The sequence below is a fragment of the Pocillopora damicornis genome, chromosome 8 (genome assembly GCF_964200805.1).
Source record: "Pocillopora damicornis chromosome 8, jaPocDami1.2, whole genome shotgun sequence".
In the NCBI taxonomy this organism is placed as follows: domain Eukaryota; kingdom Metazoa; phylum Cnidaria; class Anthozoa; order Scleractinia; family Pocilloporidae; genus Pocillopora; species Pocillopora damicornis.
The window spans coordinates 14,393,750-14,407,795 of NC_142677.1; the positions used below are offsets into that span (position 1 = coordinate 14,393,750).

Here is a 14,046-nt window from a genome sequence, read left to right on the forward strand (position 1 = left end):
CTCAGTCAAAACTTGTTGTTTTTCTATTCGCTTACATGGCGCTTTCAACACCGCTGATCCATGAATTGCGCAGGAAGTAAGTCAAATAAGAAAATAGCAATGATCTTACTCACTGTATCGTTCTCTGTTCAGTGAGAGCGCGAAATCCCAAGGTCTTGATTACGATTCGTCATGAGGACTCAACTTTTCCTTGCCCCAACTCTAACTGAAAGACTAACGACACCTTTCTTGATCAACTACTGGGTTTACAGTTTTAAATCTGTCCTCTTCTATTTACTCAAACTGACATCCTGTCCATTAAGGTATATAGATGCAAGTATGGTTACAATTGTAGGGTGAGGCTGTGGTGACGACGTGATAATTACACAACAAGAGGCATAATTCATCTCTATTTAAGAGATGTGTTTCCTGACAAATCCCATTCAACTATAGAAACACGCCTGAAACGCTTTCTTTATCATTTGAAAGCAACAGCAACTTCCAAATTCTGAGTGTTCGTCTTCATCCTTGTCATGGTAGTCACTTAAGATCTCCCTTGTGTCACGCCATTTTTTGTTCAGTGTTACAAGCTTCTCCTCAACACCATCGGTAAGAGTCGTGTCAAGGGACTCAGCAGTTATCTCTTGGCCAAGTTTATTTATGTATTTCACCTTAGCCTCCTTTTTTTCGATGTCTCTACATCGTATCTGGAAAACAACAGCAACAAAAAATTGAGAAAAAAGCAAACATACAAGAAAGAAAGAAACATGAATTTATCGGAGCTAAATTCAAAGATAAGTCAAAGACTGACAAGCTACAATCCCGGACATAAATAGTCGACAATCCTTTAAAATACCCTTTATGGCGTTCTATTGCCCCTCTGACTCTCCCTTTCAATCAATTACCAGTTTGGTTTGTGATCGGTGTTTCCAAGACCAAATGAAGAATGGCAGAGGAAGCAGTGAGTGTTCCAGCAAAGTGTTTGAGAAGGTAGATGTCCATTTAAATTTTGCGTTTCCCTTAAATAGAAAGCTTTTCTGAATCTTTTTCACAGTTCGATGGTAATGTTTATATCAAATATTTTTCCTCATGGTTCTAATTGAATTACGCATTAAAAGCAACCGATGAGAACTTAAGGCAAAAATATATGCCTGTGTATGCATGCATTGAGTAATCGAGGAGAATATATATATATATCTTTATGTATATATATATATATATATATATATATATATATATATGCACACCTGTTTTCAAAACCTGTGCAAATTCGAAAATATGTATTATGTATATCCCTTTTCTTTTCACATAAAAAAGGGACACTTTTCGACAAGAAAACAAAAATGATGAATGAAATACTAAATAACTTTCGACACTAAGTTTAAAATTGCTCTCTAAACCCACCTTTATTTCCTGGATCCTCTTTGAAATTTCATCGGGATCCATTCCCACACGAAGCGAATTTACCAACTTCTCAGAGTCATTTATCCACTGGTTCATGGACTGAACTTGTCCATCAAAATCTCTCATCTTTGTCTCTAGGACTGACTGTAAAAGGCAAAAATATTTACGTCAAATTCAGCCATACAGTAGCCCACAACGCCAATAACTATAAAAAGGAACTCTCTGCCTATCAAAATGCACTTTAATCGCGAGCTAAAGGAAAATATTAGTCAATTAAGACAAACATGCTTGCTTGACCGCCTCCCGTGAGCTAAGCCAGCACTCTAGGTTAGTATTAAGGCATTTGGCAACAAGTCCAAGGTTGAAAACAGACACGAACACAATACAGTTAAACCCTGGATCACAGGAAAAGTAGTCTGTTTTGAACTTTTTTAAAAGGATAGATCTCAAGGGATAATTTACGATTTGATTGACTCGTTACCCTAGGGGAGTCCAGTTCCGCGAATCCCTCGTCTGAAATATCATCTGCGAGTAAGTCATCAAGAGATGCAGCAAGCATGCTGTAATCATCGCTGATCTGAATTGTTTCTTCTTCGACTGCTACAGGAGATTTATTGTTCCGCTGATTAAAATCAAGAAGATCCGTTGCCAGTCTAGAGAAGAAAAAATCTAGTATTATGAGACTCTTTCTGATAAAAGTAACCTACAGGGAACAAATTACATTAGCCTGCAGGGGGCAGAATATCTCACAAAAATGCTGTTAGTGTAACAGGAAGAGAAAAAGAGATAGGCACGAACACCGGTAGTAACTACGAACAATCTGACAGTATTAATATGTAAATATATAAATACGTAGTTGTAGAAGTCCTTGCGAAAGAGTTCTCTTATAAACAAAAAAGGATGATTATTATACATTTCAATTATTTATTGGTCAGCTCCTCCTAAGTTGACATTCATAATTTTCAATAACATCACGCTTTACCTATCTCCATTCTCTCTGCACATTTTCTTTAGTTGTTTCTGTTTTTCTCTAAGAGAATCTGTTTCCTTGTGAACTTCTTCAAATTTTCCTTTCTCGATAGAACCTCTCTCCAGTAGGCTACGCGCTGAAACATTCACCTCGATGATTTCACTGTCATATGATCCTATGTCATCCATCAGCCGCTGAGTGAATAGAATAACAAAGAGAGATTGAAGTTGGAAAACAAATATCCTTTAGATCACCGATAAATGGTAGGATCTTAATGATAGTCACAAGAATTCTCTCAATGAAGCGATAACAGACGTGAATTAACGATCGCAGAATATGAGAAACTCTAGGTAAAGGATTCCTTACGAGACAGTAATGTACCCCCGGTTTGGGATTCTTCAAAAACTCAAGGAAAATCTCAGGTAGTGGTATACTTTCTTGTGAAACCTTTCACTGCCATAACACGAATCATCTTTTCTCTTTCTAGTCACGTTGCGTTTCCCATAATTCATTACGACGGATTTAGTGTCACATCCATGATTTAATAATTAGATTTCAAGGAGATGCTACATCTGAATTACTTCTAGTACTTAAGATGTTGATTTTCTATATCCATGAAAGTTCTCTATTCCATTTTGGTTGAATAGAAAATATACTCCTCTAGCTTCTAGACAAGTTAATGATTTTAAAAAACAAACGTAATATAAATGTAATTTCTTTAAAGTAATCAATAATCAAGGATAAAGGCCTTAAAAGGATTCGTATCCTTTGAGTGAATTTCTGGATCACGGTACAGTGCTTTACGAACTATAACCTAACATGAGACTTGCATTGCGGCCAGGCAAAAACATATTAGAAACCCAAGTTTTTACCCCTTTTTGTGGTAAAATAACATGCAGAACAAGTAATGTGGACACAAAGCGCATATGTAAGGATTACCGCCAACTTTTGCCTTATTAGTGCCACACAATAACTAATAACTAATTTTGGTAGAATCTTGATAGCAGACTCATAATTGATAGTCGACTCATTATGTAGCTCCTACCTTCTGTTTGAGGATGTTTTCCTCAAGCAAAAGCCGCTCATCTTCGTACATTTCAGGTCTATTTATCTGCCTCTCGATATCGTTAAACTCCTTGCTCATCTTCAGTAAGGACTTGTCGTTAAGGTCCAGAGTGGCTTTAATAATGCTACATGCAGTGATGACAAAATAAAACAATTTAAAATCATATTTCTCAGTTACAACGCATGCTAAAGTTGGTTGCTTAGGGCTTAGATGGAGGAAGAAAAACTTTTGGTGCAGACCTCGAACTCTGTGATTACAAGTTTGTAATCAATTTTCATACACACACATAGGATTACGCAGCGTTTAAAAATAGAAAGACAACAAGGAAACTACCTTTACCTCATGCAAATAATGGGTATAAAGGAAGTGATGTCATAACCTCTCAAATTCTCCACATGGATCGCGCTCCAAAAATAAACACCTATTATGACTCATCCACAATTTCAAAATCACGAATACAGCTCTACAGGCATCCATTCACTCTTCTACCAAACCTCTATGGCAACAAGCGAGGTAAGTGAGACATTATTTCAGGGAGAGAAGGTAGAAAGCATGGAGTTGAAAAAATTCGAGAGGGTTAACCGTTTTGTTTTAATTTATTATCCTAATTCACTACTCAATGTTTTTAACATCTTACAAAATAGTGAATCTCCTACCGATTCTTACTATTGATGTGTTCCCCCCACAATTGATTCCAGCGGTTCTTCAGATCCTCCACTCTCTTGCCCAGGATTTCAGTGTCAGTATCATTGAAGAAGTCTTCCTCTTTAGCCTTTTCAAACTTATCTACTTGTGAATGAAACTCAGATCTTGATTTCTCGACATCCCTCTCAAATCTCTGAAAAATACAAATAATCTTTTAATTTTGAAAACGTTTCGGCAAGAAGAAACGAAATAAACTCCTAAAAAGTATGCTGGATTTACGCCAATTCTCTTTCCTGTAAACATTTGAATTCGTAGTAGGTGTTTTGCAAAAAGGAACCAAAATTGCTCTGGCCACTCCTAAGCTTTCTAAAGGCAAAGTATACCCTCCGAATAAAAGTTTTTATAGATCCACAGTATTTCCGTCCGGGGTTGGATAATAATGTTGGCGAGTTTCAGTGTTACGAGTATGGCAGAAAACGTATATCGTGAGAAGGGAGGGTACTGTCCTCCATACAGAGATAAAGTTGAAAAAAGAGGCGAACCGCCTTGAAGTATACAGAGATCTTCAAAAACAATTCTTAAGAACGAAAGTTGATTTTTCTAATGTCACGACAATATAAGAGAGTCAAAAATAATGTCAAGAACAAGTCTGACGAAACATTCCACGTGCTTAAGCATCAATGTAGACGCTTGAGATATGCACTGTAGATGCCTGCATTCTCTCCACTTACCGTAACATCGTTCAACTGTTTTTCCAACTCCTTCCTTCTAGTCTCTGGAACTGAAAATTTCTGAAGGGACTCCTCCTCAAGACTTTGCTCATTCCTTTCGCAATACTTAAGGGATGAGTCAAAGGATTTAAAAGCATTGGACTGTTTCTCCAACCTAGTGGTGAAATCAAACGGTATTCTTCTTGCAATAGCCGATACATGTATGGTAAATATAATGACATGAGTTACATAGTAGGTTGAAAGTAAGGCTAAAAAAGCTCGGAAGATTAAGCGAAGGCTATCAAAGATCAGATAAAACGCTTTTATGTGCCACCGTGATTGTGAACTTAAAATAAATCCGAACGGCTTACGTATCCTTAACTTTTCTCCGAGGCTATAAGTTTTTCAATTGCACTTTATGTTGACCCCTCCTTCCCCTCCTGTCCTTGTTCTCCTTCTATTTACTCTTGTTTCTCCAGGACAAATCTACTGAGGAATTTTTTTTTCAAAATGGTCTCATTCCAGTGCCCGCAAGATGTCACTCCCTTTAGGAGACTCAAGGGAACACAGTTTTCTTTTTCCTCCATCGTTGTGTTGCCCCACAGAAATGAAAAGAAATGAATATTAAACGGAGAATACTAGAGAGACGACGTTAACAATCAAAGCGATTGCATTAGGAAAATGCTTCATGATATCTTGCCAAAAGGTCTAACCATCATCGATCAAGATTAATTTACTCTTTCAATGGCTCTCAAATAACTGCAGAACTTTACCTGAGACTTTCCTCGTCAGAATCGTTGTCTATTTTCACAACAACGTGCACAGGGTCCAGGGAAGCATTCAAATCCACGGCGGCTGAACTGGTAACAATCTCTCTCTTGGATAAAACACGGATCCTTTCATTAACTTTTGAATTCTGATGCATAAATAAAATGATAACAGAATTGATTGGGAGAGTTCTGTATGAATTACACTTTAGAAATTGCTTATTTTTGGTCTTCTAGTCGAGGTAGAAGTTACATGACAGGACGGATAATGCATGCACTGTAAGTACCTCCCGTTGTTCCATACAAAGCCTTAGAAAAGTTTTCTAAGGCTTTGTATGGGACAACGGGAGGTACTTACAGTCCACGCGTTTTTCCGTCCTGTCATGATTGACTTATTTTCTTAGTTTTACTTGGCGAAGAGATCATTGCGAAGAATATTACTCCGAAAAATCTGTTACCCTGTACACTGACACTGATGCAGATCTATAGCCAATTTAAAAGTTTGCTTGGCCCTTATACCTCCATTATCTTATATATCTGTGATTCTTCCTTACAGACCTACATTTTTTCATTTAACTTATCAGAAGTAATTTGGATCAAAATCTATTTGACTCATTTTGGAAAGTTTTAATCACCTGCACGTTAAATAATGTACTGACAATGCTACAAGAAGTTAAATTCCAGTTACTAATGGGAGTGTGGTGAAAAGATGGCTTCCGTTTTGGAGCGTTTTTCTCTTCAGTTCTTAGATAAAACCAACAATCTAACAATGCTTACCTGATCTGATGAAACAGTCAAATCCAGTGATGTTCGTTTGGTAACAGTTTCCTTCATAGAGATATCAATTTTTCTTTCATTAGCATCCTGATCCTGCAAGATAGTGACAAAAATTGGTTAAAATTTCACTTAGGCAAGTTTTTGATACACATCTACCAAAGTTGACCTCGAACTTTTTCTTCGACAAAAGAGAATGATTGAAAATAGTTTCCTCTTTCAGAGAAATGCTTATTTCACGCCTTTTCTTCCCTTCACATTCCTTCGTCAACAGCGAGTGACCGTTTTTTAGAGGAATGGCTTTACAAATTTGCAGGAATACCTTTGTCTCGACTTCTTTTTTCTGCTGCGCCTCGCGTTTTTTCCGCATGGATCTTTTCCTTCGAAACGATGAATTTCTCCGTGAGCTAAACCTTCGAATAATCGACTGCCTCTGCTTTACGAGCCTTTGTCTTAACTTGTTGATCTCGGCGTAAATCCTATAAAGAGAAGGAATGACAGATTTTGCCTTTCGCTTAGTTTCTTAAAGATGTCTCACAGTATAATTTTGGATGTCAATGTTTTTTAAATGCAGTTATGTTTACGGCTACAACCCATTTATATCAAATCCTCAAACTAATTCCTTCCATATATCACCTGTCTCGACTTGCATTCAGCCGATTATCGATCGATTCCCATTTTGCAACGATAACATTGATAACACGTTCCAATTCGTCAGTATCTTCCTCGTCGAGTCGTCCACTCTTCATGAGTGTAGCGGCTATGTCGTTCATGTTATGCAGTCTAGGCTTGGACTTCCTAAAGTTCTCTAGGACTTTCTTTGGATAGAAAAAAAAATCAAAGGCACTTATTAAGTTCAGGTTTGGGCCATTGCAGACAATTAATTGTTCCCAACATTTGTGTAGTAAAACCCGTTTTATTATTATTATTATCATTATTATTATTATTATCATTATTATTATTTATTATCATTACTATTATTTATTATCATTACTATTATTTATTATCATTACTATTATTTATTATTATTATTATTTATTATCATTATTATTATTTATTATCATCATTATTATTATTATTTTATTATCATTGTCATTATTATTATTATTATTATTATCATTTTCAAGATTCGAAAGCAGGAAGAGGTATTACATGATTTCCAAGAAAATCACTTTCATCAACCATCGATTATTCTAAATCTGTACACTTGTAGTTGTTATTGTTTCTGTTTATTCCTCTTTTTCTTTCTCATCCGTCTGCTAACTGGCTTTTAACCTTTAACTCAAATGTTGTCAAAATCTCACCTTCAAGCCGCCGGTGCAAATAGCTAATTTAGGATGTCTTAGAAAGGCTCTGGCCCTAACAATCCTAACTTAGGCATGTGCTGGATACTTATTTAAAGGGTAAAAGAGGAGCAAAGACAACGACAAAATGGCAGAACAAACCCAAACAAAGTGTTGTGGTATCATCCATAGAAGTTGAAACATGACGAGTGTACACTCATGTCTATATATACACTGATGCGAACCTGGTTTTCATGAAGCTGTAATCTCACAGCTGTAATCGTGGTTCCCAACTTTTCCGGGTGATCTGCATATGGGTCGTATTCCATTAGCAATGAATCCGCTATTTCAGCATTGTTCATCCACAAATCTAACTTGGAATATTCAGTTTGCATTTCCAAAACGAACGCTTCGATGCTGAAATAATTAATAGAAAAGATGGTGTTTGACCCCATTTAGGATACTTTCATAAACTCAAAGAGGAGAGAGGTCGAGTGAAAAAAATATCTGGATTCGATAAAGATCTCCGGTATACCTTGAAGAAAATTCAGATTAGAGTTGATTGTGATGGCTCTTTGATGAGCTAAAACATTATACATTATGCGTGATGTGCCGAATGAAGGTTATTTAAAAACATTTTTATTCCAACATCAGATATATTAACTATCAACAGTAAATTGGCATGACTGTGTGATTAGCGGCCAGGGTCTTTTACCTGTTGCACTTGTCGACGGCGTCTTTGCAAAGTACATTCCACCGACTGCTTATTGCTGCAATTTCCTGTCTCATCTTTTCCTCTTTGCTTTTGGTTATTTTACCTTCCTCCAGGCTTATTTTTCCAGATTTGGTCACCTGATCAACTGTTTCTGCTTCAGCAGATATATCGCTGATTAAAATCTGCGAATAAAGAGAAAAATATCACTTGATAGAACTTGAATAACCACAAACAATATTCTTCTATGATAAAAATTGATGGACTTGCTCTATTCACAGATCTACTGTAATGTTTTTACGAGAACATCACCATTCAAGAACCATAAGAACTACGAGAATTCCGGTCTAACTCAAAATAATTATGATAAACAAGCTTTCCAAAGGATCCTATCCACGCACCTTTCTTCACTTTTTATCCACCCTTTGTTCAAATTTCAAATAAAAGTTTCTTCGTTTCACCTTTTCAATCCAGACCTCTACGCAGTAGAAATCTGGATAATGTAGATGGCTAATAACAGTTGATAACTGATACCTTGTAATTTGTAATGTCATTCTCTATTGTTTCAAAGTTTATGGATCTTTTGGATTTCCTTCTTCTTCCAACCGCCGCGCCATGAATCTTAGACTCTTTAGAGTTTCTCTGCTTCTGGATTTCAGCGAGTGTATCCAGAGCACTGTAACAGAGAGACATGTCCATGAGTAAATATTACGACACTGTTTTATTAATCAGCATCGTTATTTGCTATTTGCCATTTTGATGCTTCCTCCAAACAGAGTCAGTGCTCAATCATTGTAAGTTCTAACAAAATCTCTGTAAACACTTTATTTTCTTTCATAATCGTGATGGTTTAACACGTACTTCATCGTGAAATAAAATATTACCTTACAAGTTTTGCCAGCCCATCAAGGACATTTTTATTCAGAGGACGGACATCGCTCTCTTTAGCAGTTTTCAATAACTTGACTGAAGAAGTTTTGCGGCCCTATAACATTTAAGGTAAGCTTTAATCAGTGCATTCAATCACTTGTCTTCATGTTTGGTTGTATATTTATACTGAAAGTATAAAACCTAAGGGCATATACGCCGTAAAAAACGGATACAGATAAGAATAAATCAAATAAAGATGTCATAAAAGGTGGACTAAACTAATACGTATTTCAAGAGTGCAAATACATTGAATAAAGGGGTCAAGTTTCTCGAGAAACTGTGATGCTGTTTCAGTGGGTGGTACGACAAGATTATTGAAAGCTGATGTTTCAAGCCCCAACCCTTAGACAGAGCAAAACAAAACTCAGCTGATAAAGCCAAATTATATTACACGTATCTTAAAAATGCTTTGACTTACTTTTGAAGTAAGTTCGCTCGTCGAGAAGTTATGTTTTAGTGCCCTAGTTTCTAAGACCTTCAACGAACGGCTCAGCTTGGATAACTGTTCTTTCAGATCCTCATAAACCTGCTTGCTATCACGGCTAGATATGGAGAGATCAACTCAGTTAGAATTTGGTCCGACGAAAGATTAATCATAAATAGACTACAAAATAAAGGAAAAACTTAGTAGTTTAAAATAAGATTGTAGTAAAAGGAACATTCCACCAAGATGCTCACATTATAATAACTTTCCTTTCACTTATATGTATTTTAGACTATGTTTGTGTCCAGTTGTAGTCAATTTCGCGGGTCCCATTTCCTGTCTGTCATTGTAAGTGTAGCTAGGATTTTATAATCAGAAGTAAATCAAGCTTGAGCGTGTAGCCAATTTTACGTAATGCAGTTGTAAATGTTTTCTCTCGATGTAATAATCTTTGATAACCATATGCATCAAAAGCAGCCAATGTTAATTGTAACTTTGCCACAATATGTTCTGTATGAATCATTATTTCTTTTAAAGTCGTAAAAATTACAAAAAGGAAAGACAAAAAAATCCACGGTCATTTGAAGCAAGGTGTAAAACGAAAAAAAAAAGGAAAACAGCAAAATAAAATCTGCGTTCATTTAAAATAAGTGCTTGTTGTGGGATTCCGTAAAAGGAAGCGTTTTGATCTGAACAAACTTGGTAACAGGTGAATTCAAGTAATTTGCCTTATGACGTCATGCATTCAGAAATTCCCGTCAACAACGAAGAAAAATTAGAGAAAAATAGAATTAGATGGTAAGGTCTTTGAAGGCGGTAAGAAGTGATCAGGAAAATTTATTTCAGTTATAAATGTGCCTCCCCACTCCCAAAAAAAGAAGGTGTCGTATGATAAAACTAAAAAGAAAAGATCTGATCTAGTTTTGTATAAAATCAAATTAATGGCGATTGAATGAGCCTTCCGCTTTACAGGTAAACAACACCTTTTTTTTCGAGATATTTCAATTAAACCAATGTGGGCCCAGGATCCCACAATTCTTTAGGAAGAGGGAGAGTTAATGGGCTTTTCAAGAAGAGAGCCCTCTATTCCAGGAATATCTCTTGTCTTTCTGGATATGAGAGATAACGTAAATGATTTTAAATTGCATTAATTCATGAAGGTTAGCCAAAATTCATCGGATAATGAAAAGAAAAGATTTGTTTCCTCAGAGTCAGAGCACTTTTTATAAAAAGTTCAACGAAAGTCCAGCGAAAGGAAAGCTAATCCAAGAGCTTAGCGGTGCATGAGGTCAACTATGGTTGAAATGTTAAGCACAATGTTAATTTTATGGTTTGCTGGTTATATTATTCCAAGTTGTCGATGCGTATATCAAGCTCAATATTTCGTTTCTCGAGGCAAAAAAAAGTAAGCTTTTGCGTTTGACGCGAGTCTAGATCCCTCCAGCTCCGTGAGAACTTTCAAGAAAAGCATGAGCTTCATCATGTGCTTGGGAGGGCGTCGCTAACAACCAGTAAATAGTTTTTCAGCCCCTTTTGCTACCAAAGCAGAAGATAAACTGATGTGATTTTGCTTCCTCGATAGGGTATCGAAGTAAAAAAAGATAAGCGTGCAATCTCTGTCCAGAGCCGAAGCAATTAGCCAGCGGTCCATTGTGCAAACAGCTGAAAGGCTTTTGCTAAAACGTGTTACAAACCTCTGGAAAACGTCAGACTTCCTTTAGTCAACCTTTTGAAGTACGCAACCGAACGTAATAGAGTGTAGAGTAAGTGTGAAATTCAAGTGGAGCCGGGCTTTTTCGATGAACCTTTGTACTTTCATCTAGACTCAGTAAGGCTTAGCAACGTGCCAGTTTATTTCTCGATGTTTGAACGACAGCCTCTGTTACTAGTCCGTGACTAAGCACTCATGCTTTGGTTTCTAATCAGTTGGTTGACAAGCTTGTTTGCCAAGCGTTTTGTTTAATTGAATGATTAACAACAAACATCGAAAGGTACACACAATTTTATCTAATCAAACAGAAATGGCTGAAATAGAGGTCTAACATCAGTTCTAAACCCAACTTTCTTATTTTGTGATTATCCGAAACCAGAAATGATCACAGATCCTGCTAGTTTTAAGTAATTACATAATGCATATTTGCTTAACAGTTTGCCAGTTTCGATTTCAAAATTTATTGCAGGCTTCTACAAACAGTCTCTATGAATGAGAGTGTCCCATTCAAAATAGTTTTGCAGCTCCGGGAACTTTGTGAAGTGATATACCTTTACAAGGCTATTATCATGACCAAACGAAGCGATTGTGGATCGCACATATCAGTTCCACATGTCATCATCAAAGTAAGATTGCTCTCACTCTCAAGCGGTATAATTAAACATACTTTACCTGTTCTTCGAGGCCATATCTCTCAGCTGTAACCAAACAATTCTTTAAACAAACCAAGTGTCTGCTGAAAGCAGTTGCTGCAAGTTTTTTTCCTACAAATACTTAACAAAAACAACCCTCTGCCCTTTAGAGACAAAGCTTTAAGATTAATGACTTTTTAACGGAACTCCAAAAATGCATACATATCCCACAAACAAAGCCTCCAATAATGAGTTATTATGAAAAGACAATAGCAAGAAAATACTTGATTGCTGTCATGCTAAATTGGTCTCTCTGGAACTGTGCGGCGCAAATATTTTTCGAAGAAAACTACTCGGCTGTTCAACACTGAGAGATTTCACCATCACCACTTTCACCATCGTTGTTAGTAGGTGTAACACCGGTGAAATCTCCGAACTTAAATGAAAAACTTTTGAGAAATGTTTCCCAATCTTGCTTCTTTCTCGTAAATTCTTGTGGTGCCTGTAAATCACTCGAGACATAGGCTGGTGTCAAAAAAAAAATGAAATGACGACAAAATATGAAACTCATTAGCTCTAATTGTCTTTCTAAGAACTTTGTAGAATTTTTTTTTTGGTCAAGAAAAAAAAAGGAATAACAACAGAATTTGAGACCAACCATCAAGGCTTTCACAGAAACTTATGAACACTGTCCCCCGAAATTTGAAAGTTTTTGAAATAAGAAGTTCATCAATGTTTTGGCACGACCACCAAAACATTTTTGACAACGGCGCACACTGCTGAGACAAAAACCAAGGGAGAGAAATTTGAAAAAAAGATTTTAGCTATGCCCCGAGGCGAGGGCTCAATAAAAAAGACTGCGTGAGGCTTCCTTCTGTTCAATCATCGGTCTTTCCCACTAGGATTCCAAGCCCCAACGGAGCACAATTATAACCAGTTCTCTAGAGCAGAACATCATCAGCGAATTAAGCTCAGTGACTTTTTGGACTTCCTTCTTTAAGACTTATTGTGTGAGTGAGGCTGCGACAAATATGAGCTTAGATTGAATTAAGAGTGAGACTCCAGAAATTATGAGTTTGAGCGGGTCTTTAAAAGATTTCGAACACTTTCGTTTACGTACCTGTACATTTTTTCAGGATTTCACTGAAGCGTATTCGCTAATTCTCGTTTTGAAGCTGGCATTTCCAATGCCAGCCGTTTCAAATAGTGGGGGTATATTGTGAAGTTGAAGAACCAAACCGAACACAGATAGAATGGTGCCATTCGGATTTTTTGCCTAGGTTGAAGAGGAGCACTTAACCCTTTATAATTCCCAATATCCGGCTGACTGTTAATTCTCCCCTTTAGCTACTACACATCTCCTTGTAAATTAGTAATGAGAACTAGATGCTAGATTAAGATAGCAGCTTCAACCTGACAATTTTGAATATACTCATTACCTGTTTGCCGACTAATGTATTGATATTATTGGGAGAAATTTCATGTTTATCACTACTGGGAGTTAAAGGGTTAAAAAATCTTGGGAGAGGGGTATGAGAAAGGAAGGGTTGAGAAGTACAACTTGCCAGAGAAGACGGAGATACTTTTGTCAAACTTACTGCTATTTCCAGCAAGCGCCGACGCAAATAAAAAAGACTTAGACCATAAGGGAAAAAACAACAAAAGAAAAGGTAGAAAAATTGATGAATAAATAAAACAAAAGAAAACAAAAGTTCGATGTTCAACATGAATGCATAGACCCTAATCCTAACCCTAACGCTAACCCTAAAGCAATACAATCATAACTTTTTTTAAAATTCAGTTAAGTGGGGGAGGATCACAAGATTTTCGGGGGGGGGGGGGGTTGGGGGGAATGGAGTGGACGATAGTCGTCGCCTACAGAATATAAAGGGGGCACCATAGAAAATTTATTGCCGATTATCTCCTATTGAGAGAGGGGGGAGGAAACCAGGTTAAGTTTAGCGTGATACAACCAAAAATCCGTCGAACAGTCCCTCACTGATCAAAAATCCATCAAGTCCCGAAGCATCCATTTCGGC

General features: G+C 36.8%; 1 protein-coding gene across 2 annotated transcripts; it reads right to left on the minus strand.

The window, feature by feature from the left end:
* Nucleotide 1: 1 nt before the first annotated feature.
* On the minus strand, nt 2-12,785 carry LOC113669018 (uncharacterized). 2 transcript variants are annotated; one of them, XM_027185006.2, is made up of 17 exons: nt 12,048-12,785; nt 9,659-9,782; nt 9,195-9,295; nt 8,845-8,986; nt 8,314-8,495; nt 7,844-8,015; nt 6,952-7,133; nt 6,638-6,794; nt 6,319-6,411; nt 5,548-5,690; nt 4,796-4,949; nt 4,076-4,257; nt 3,399-3,543; nt 2,366-2,547; nt 1,865-2,036; nt 1,384-1,527; nt 2-686 (listed from the first exon to the last, which is right to left on the minus strand). In XM_027185006.2, the coding sequence occupies exons 1-17, from the start codon at nt 12,062-12,064 to the stop codon at nt 423-425; spliced, it is 2,556 nt and encodes an 851-aa protein (XP_027040807.2). In that variant the 5' UTR covers nt 12,065-12,785; the 3' UTR covers nt 2-422. The 2 variants fall into 2 exon arrangements, with proteins under 2 accessions (XP_027040807.2, XP_089036383.1); XM_089180257.1 differs by lacking the exons at nt 8,845-8,986; nt 9,659-9,782; nt 12,048-12,785.
* Nucleotides 12,786-14,046: the final 1,261 nt, after the last annotated feature.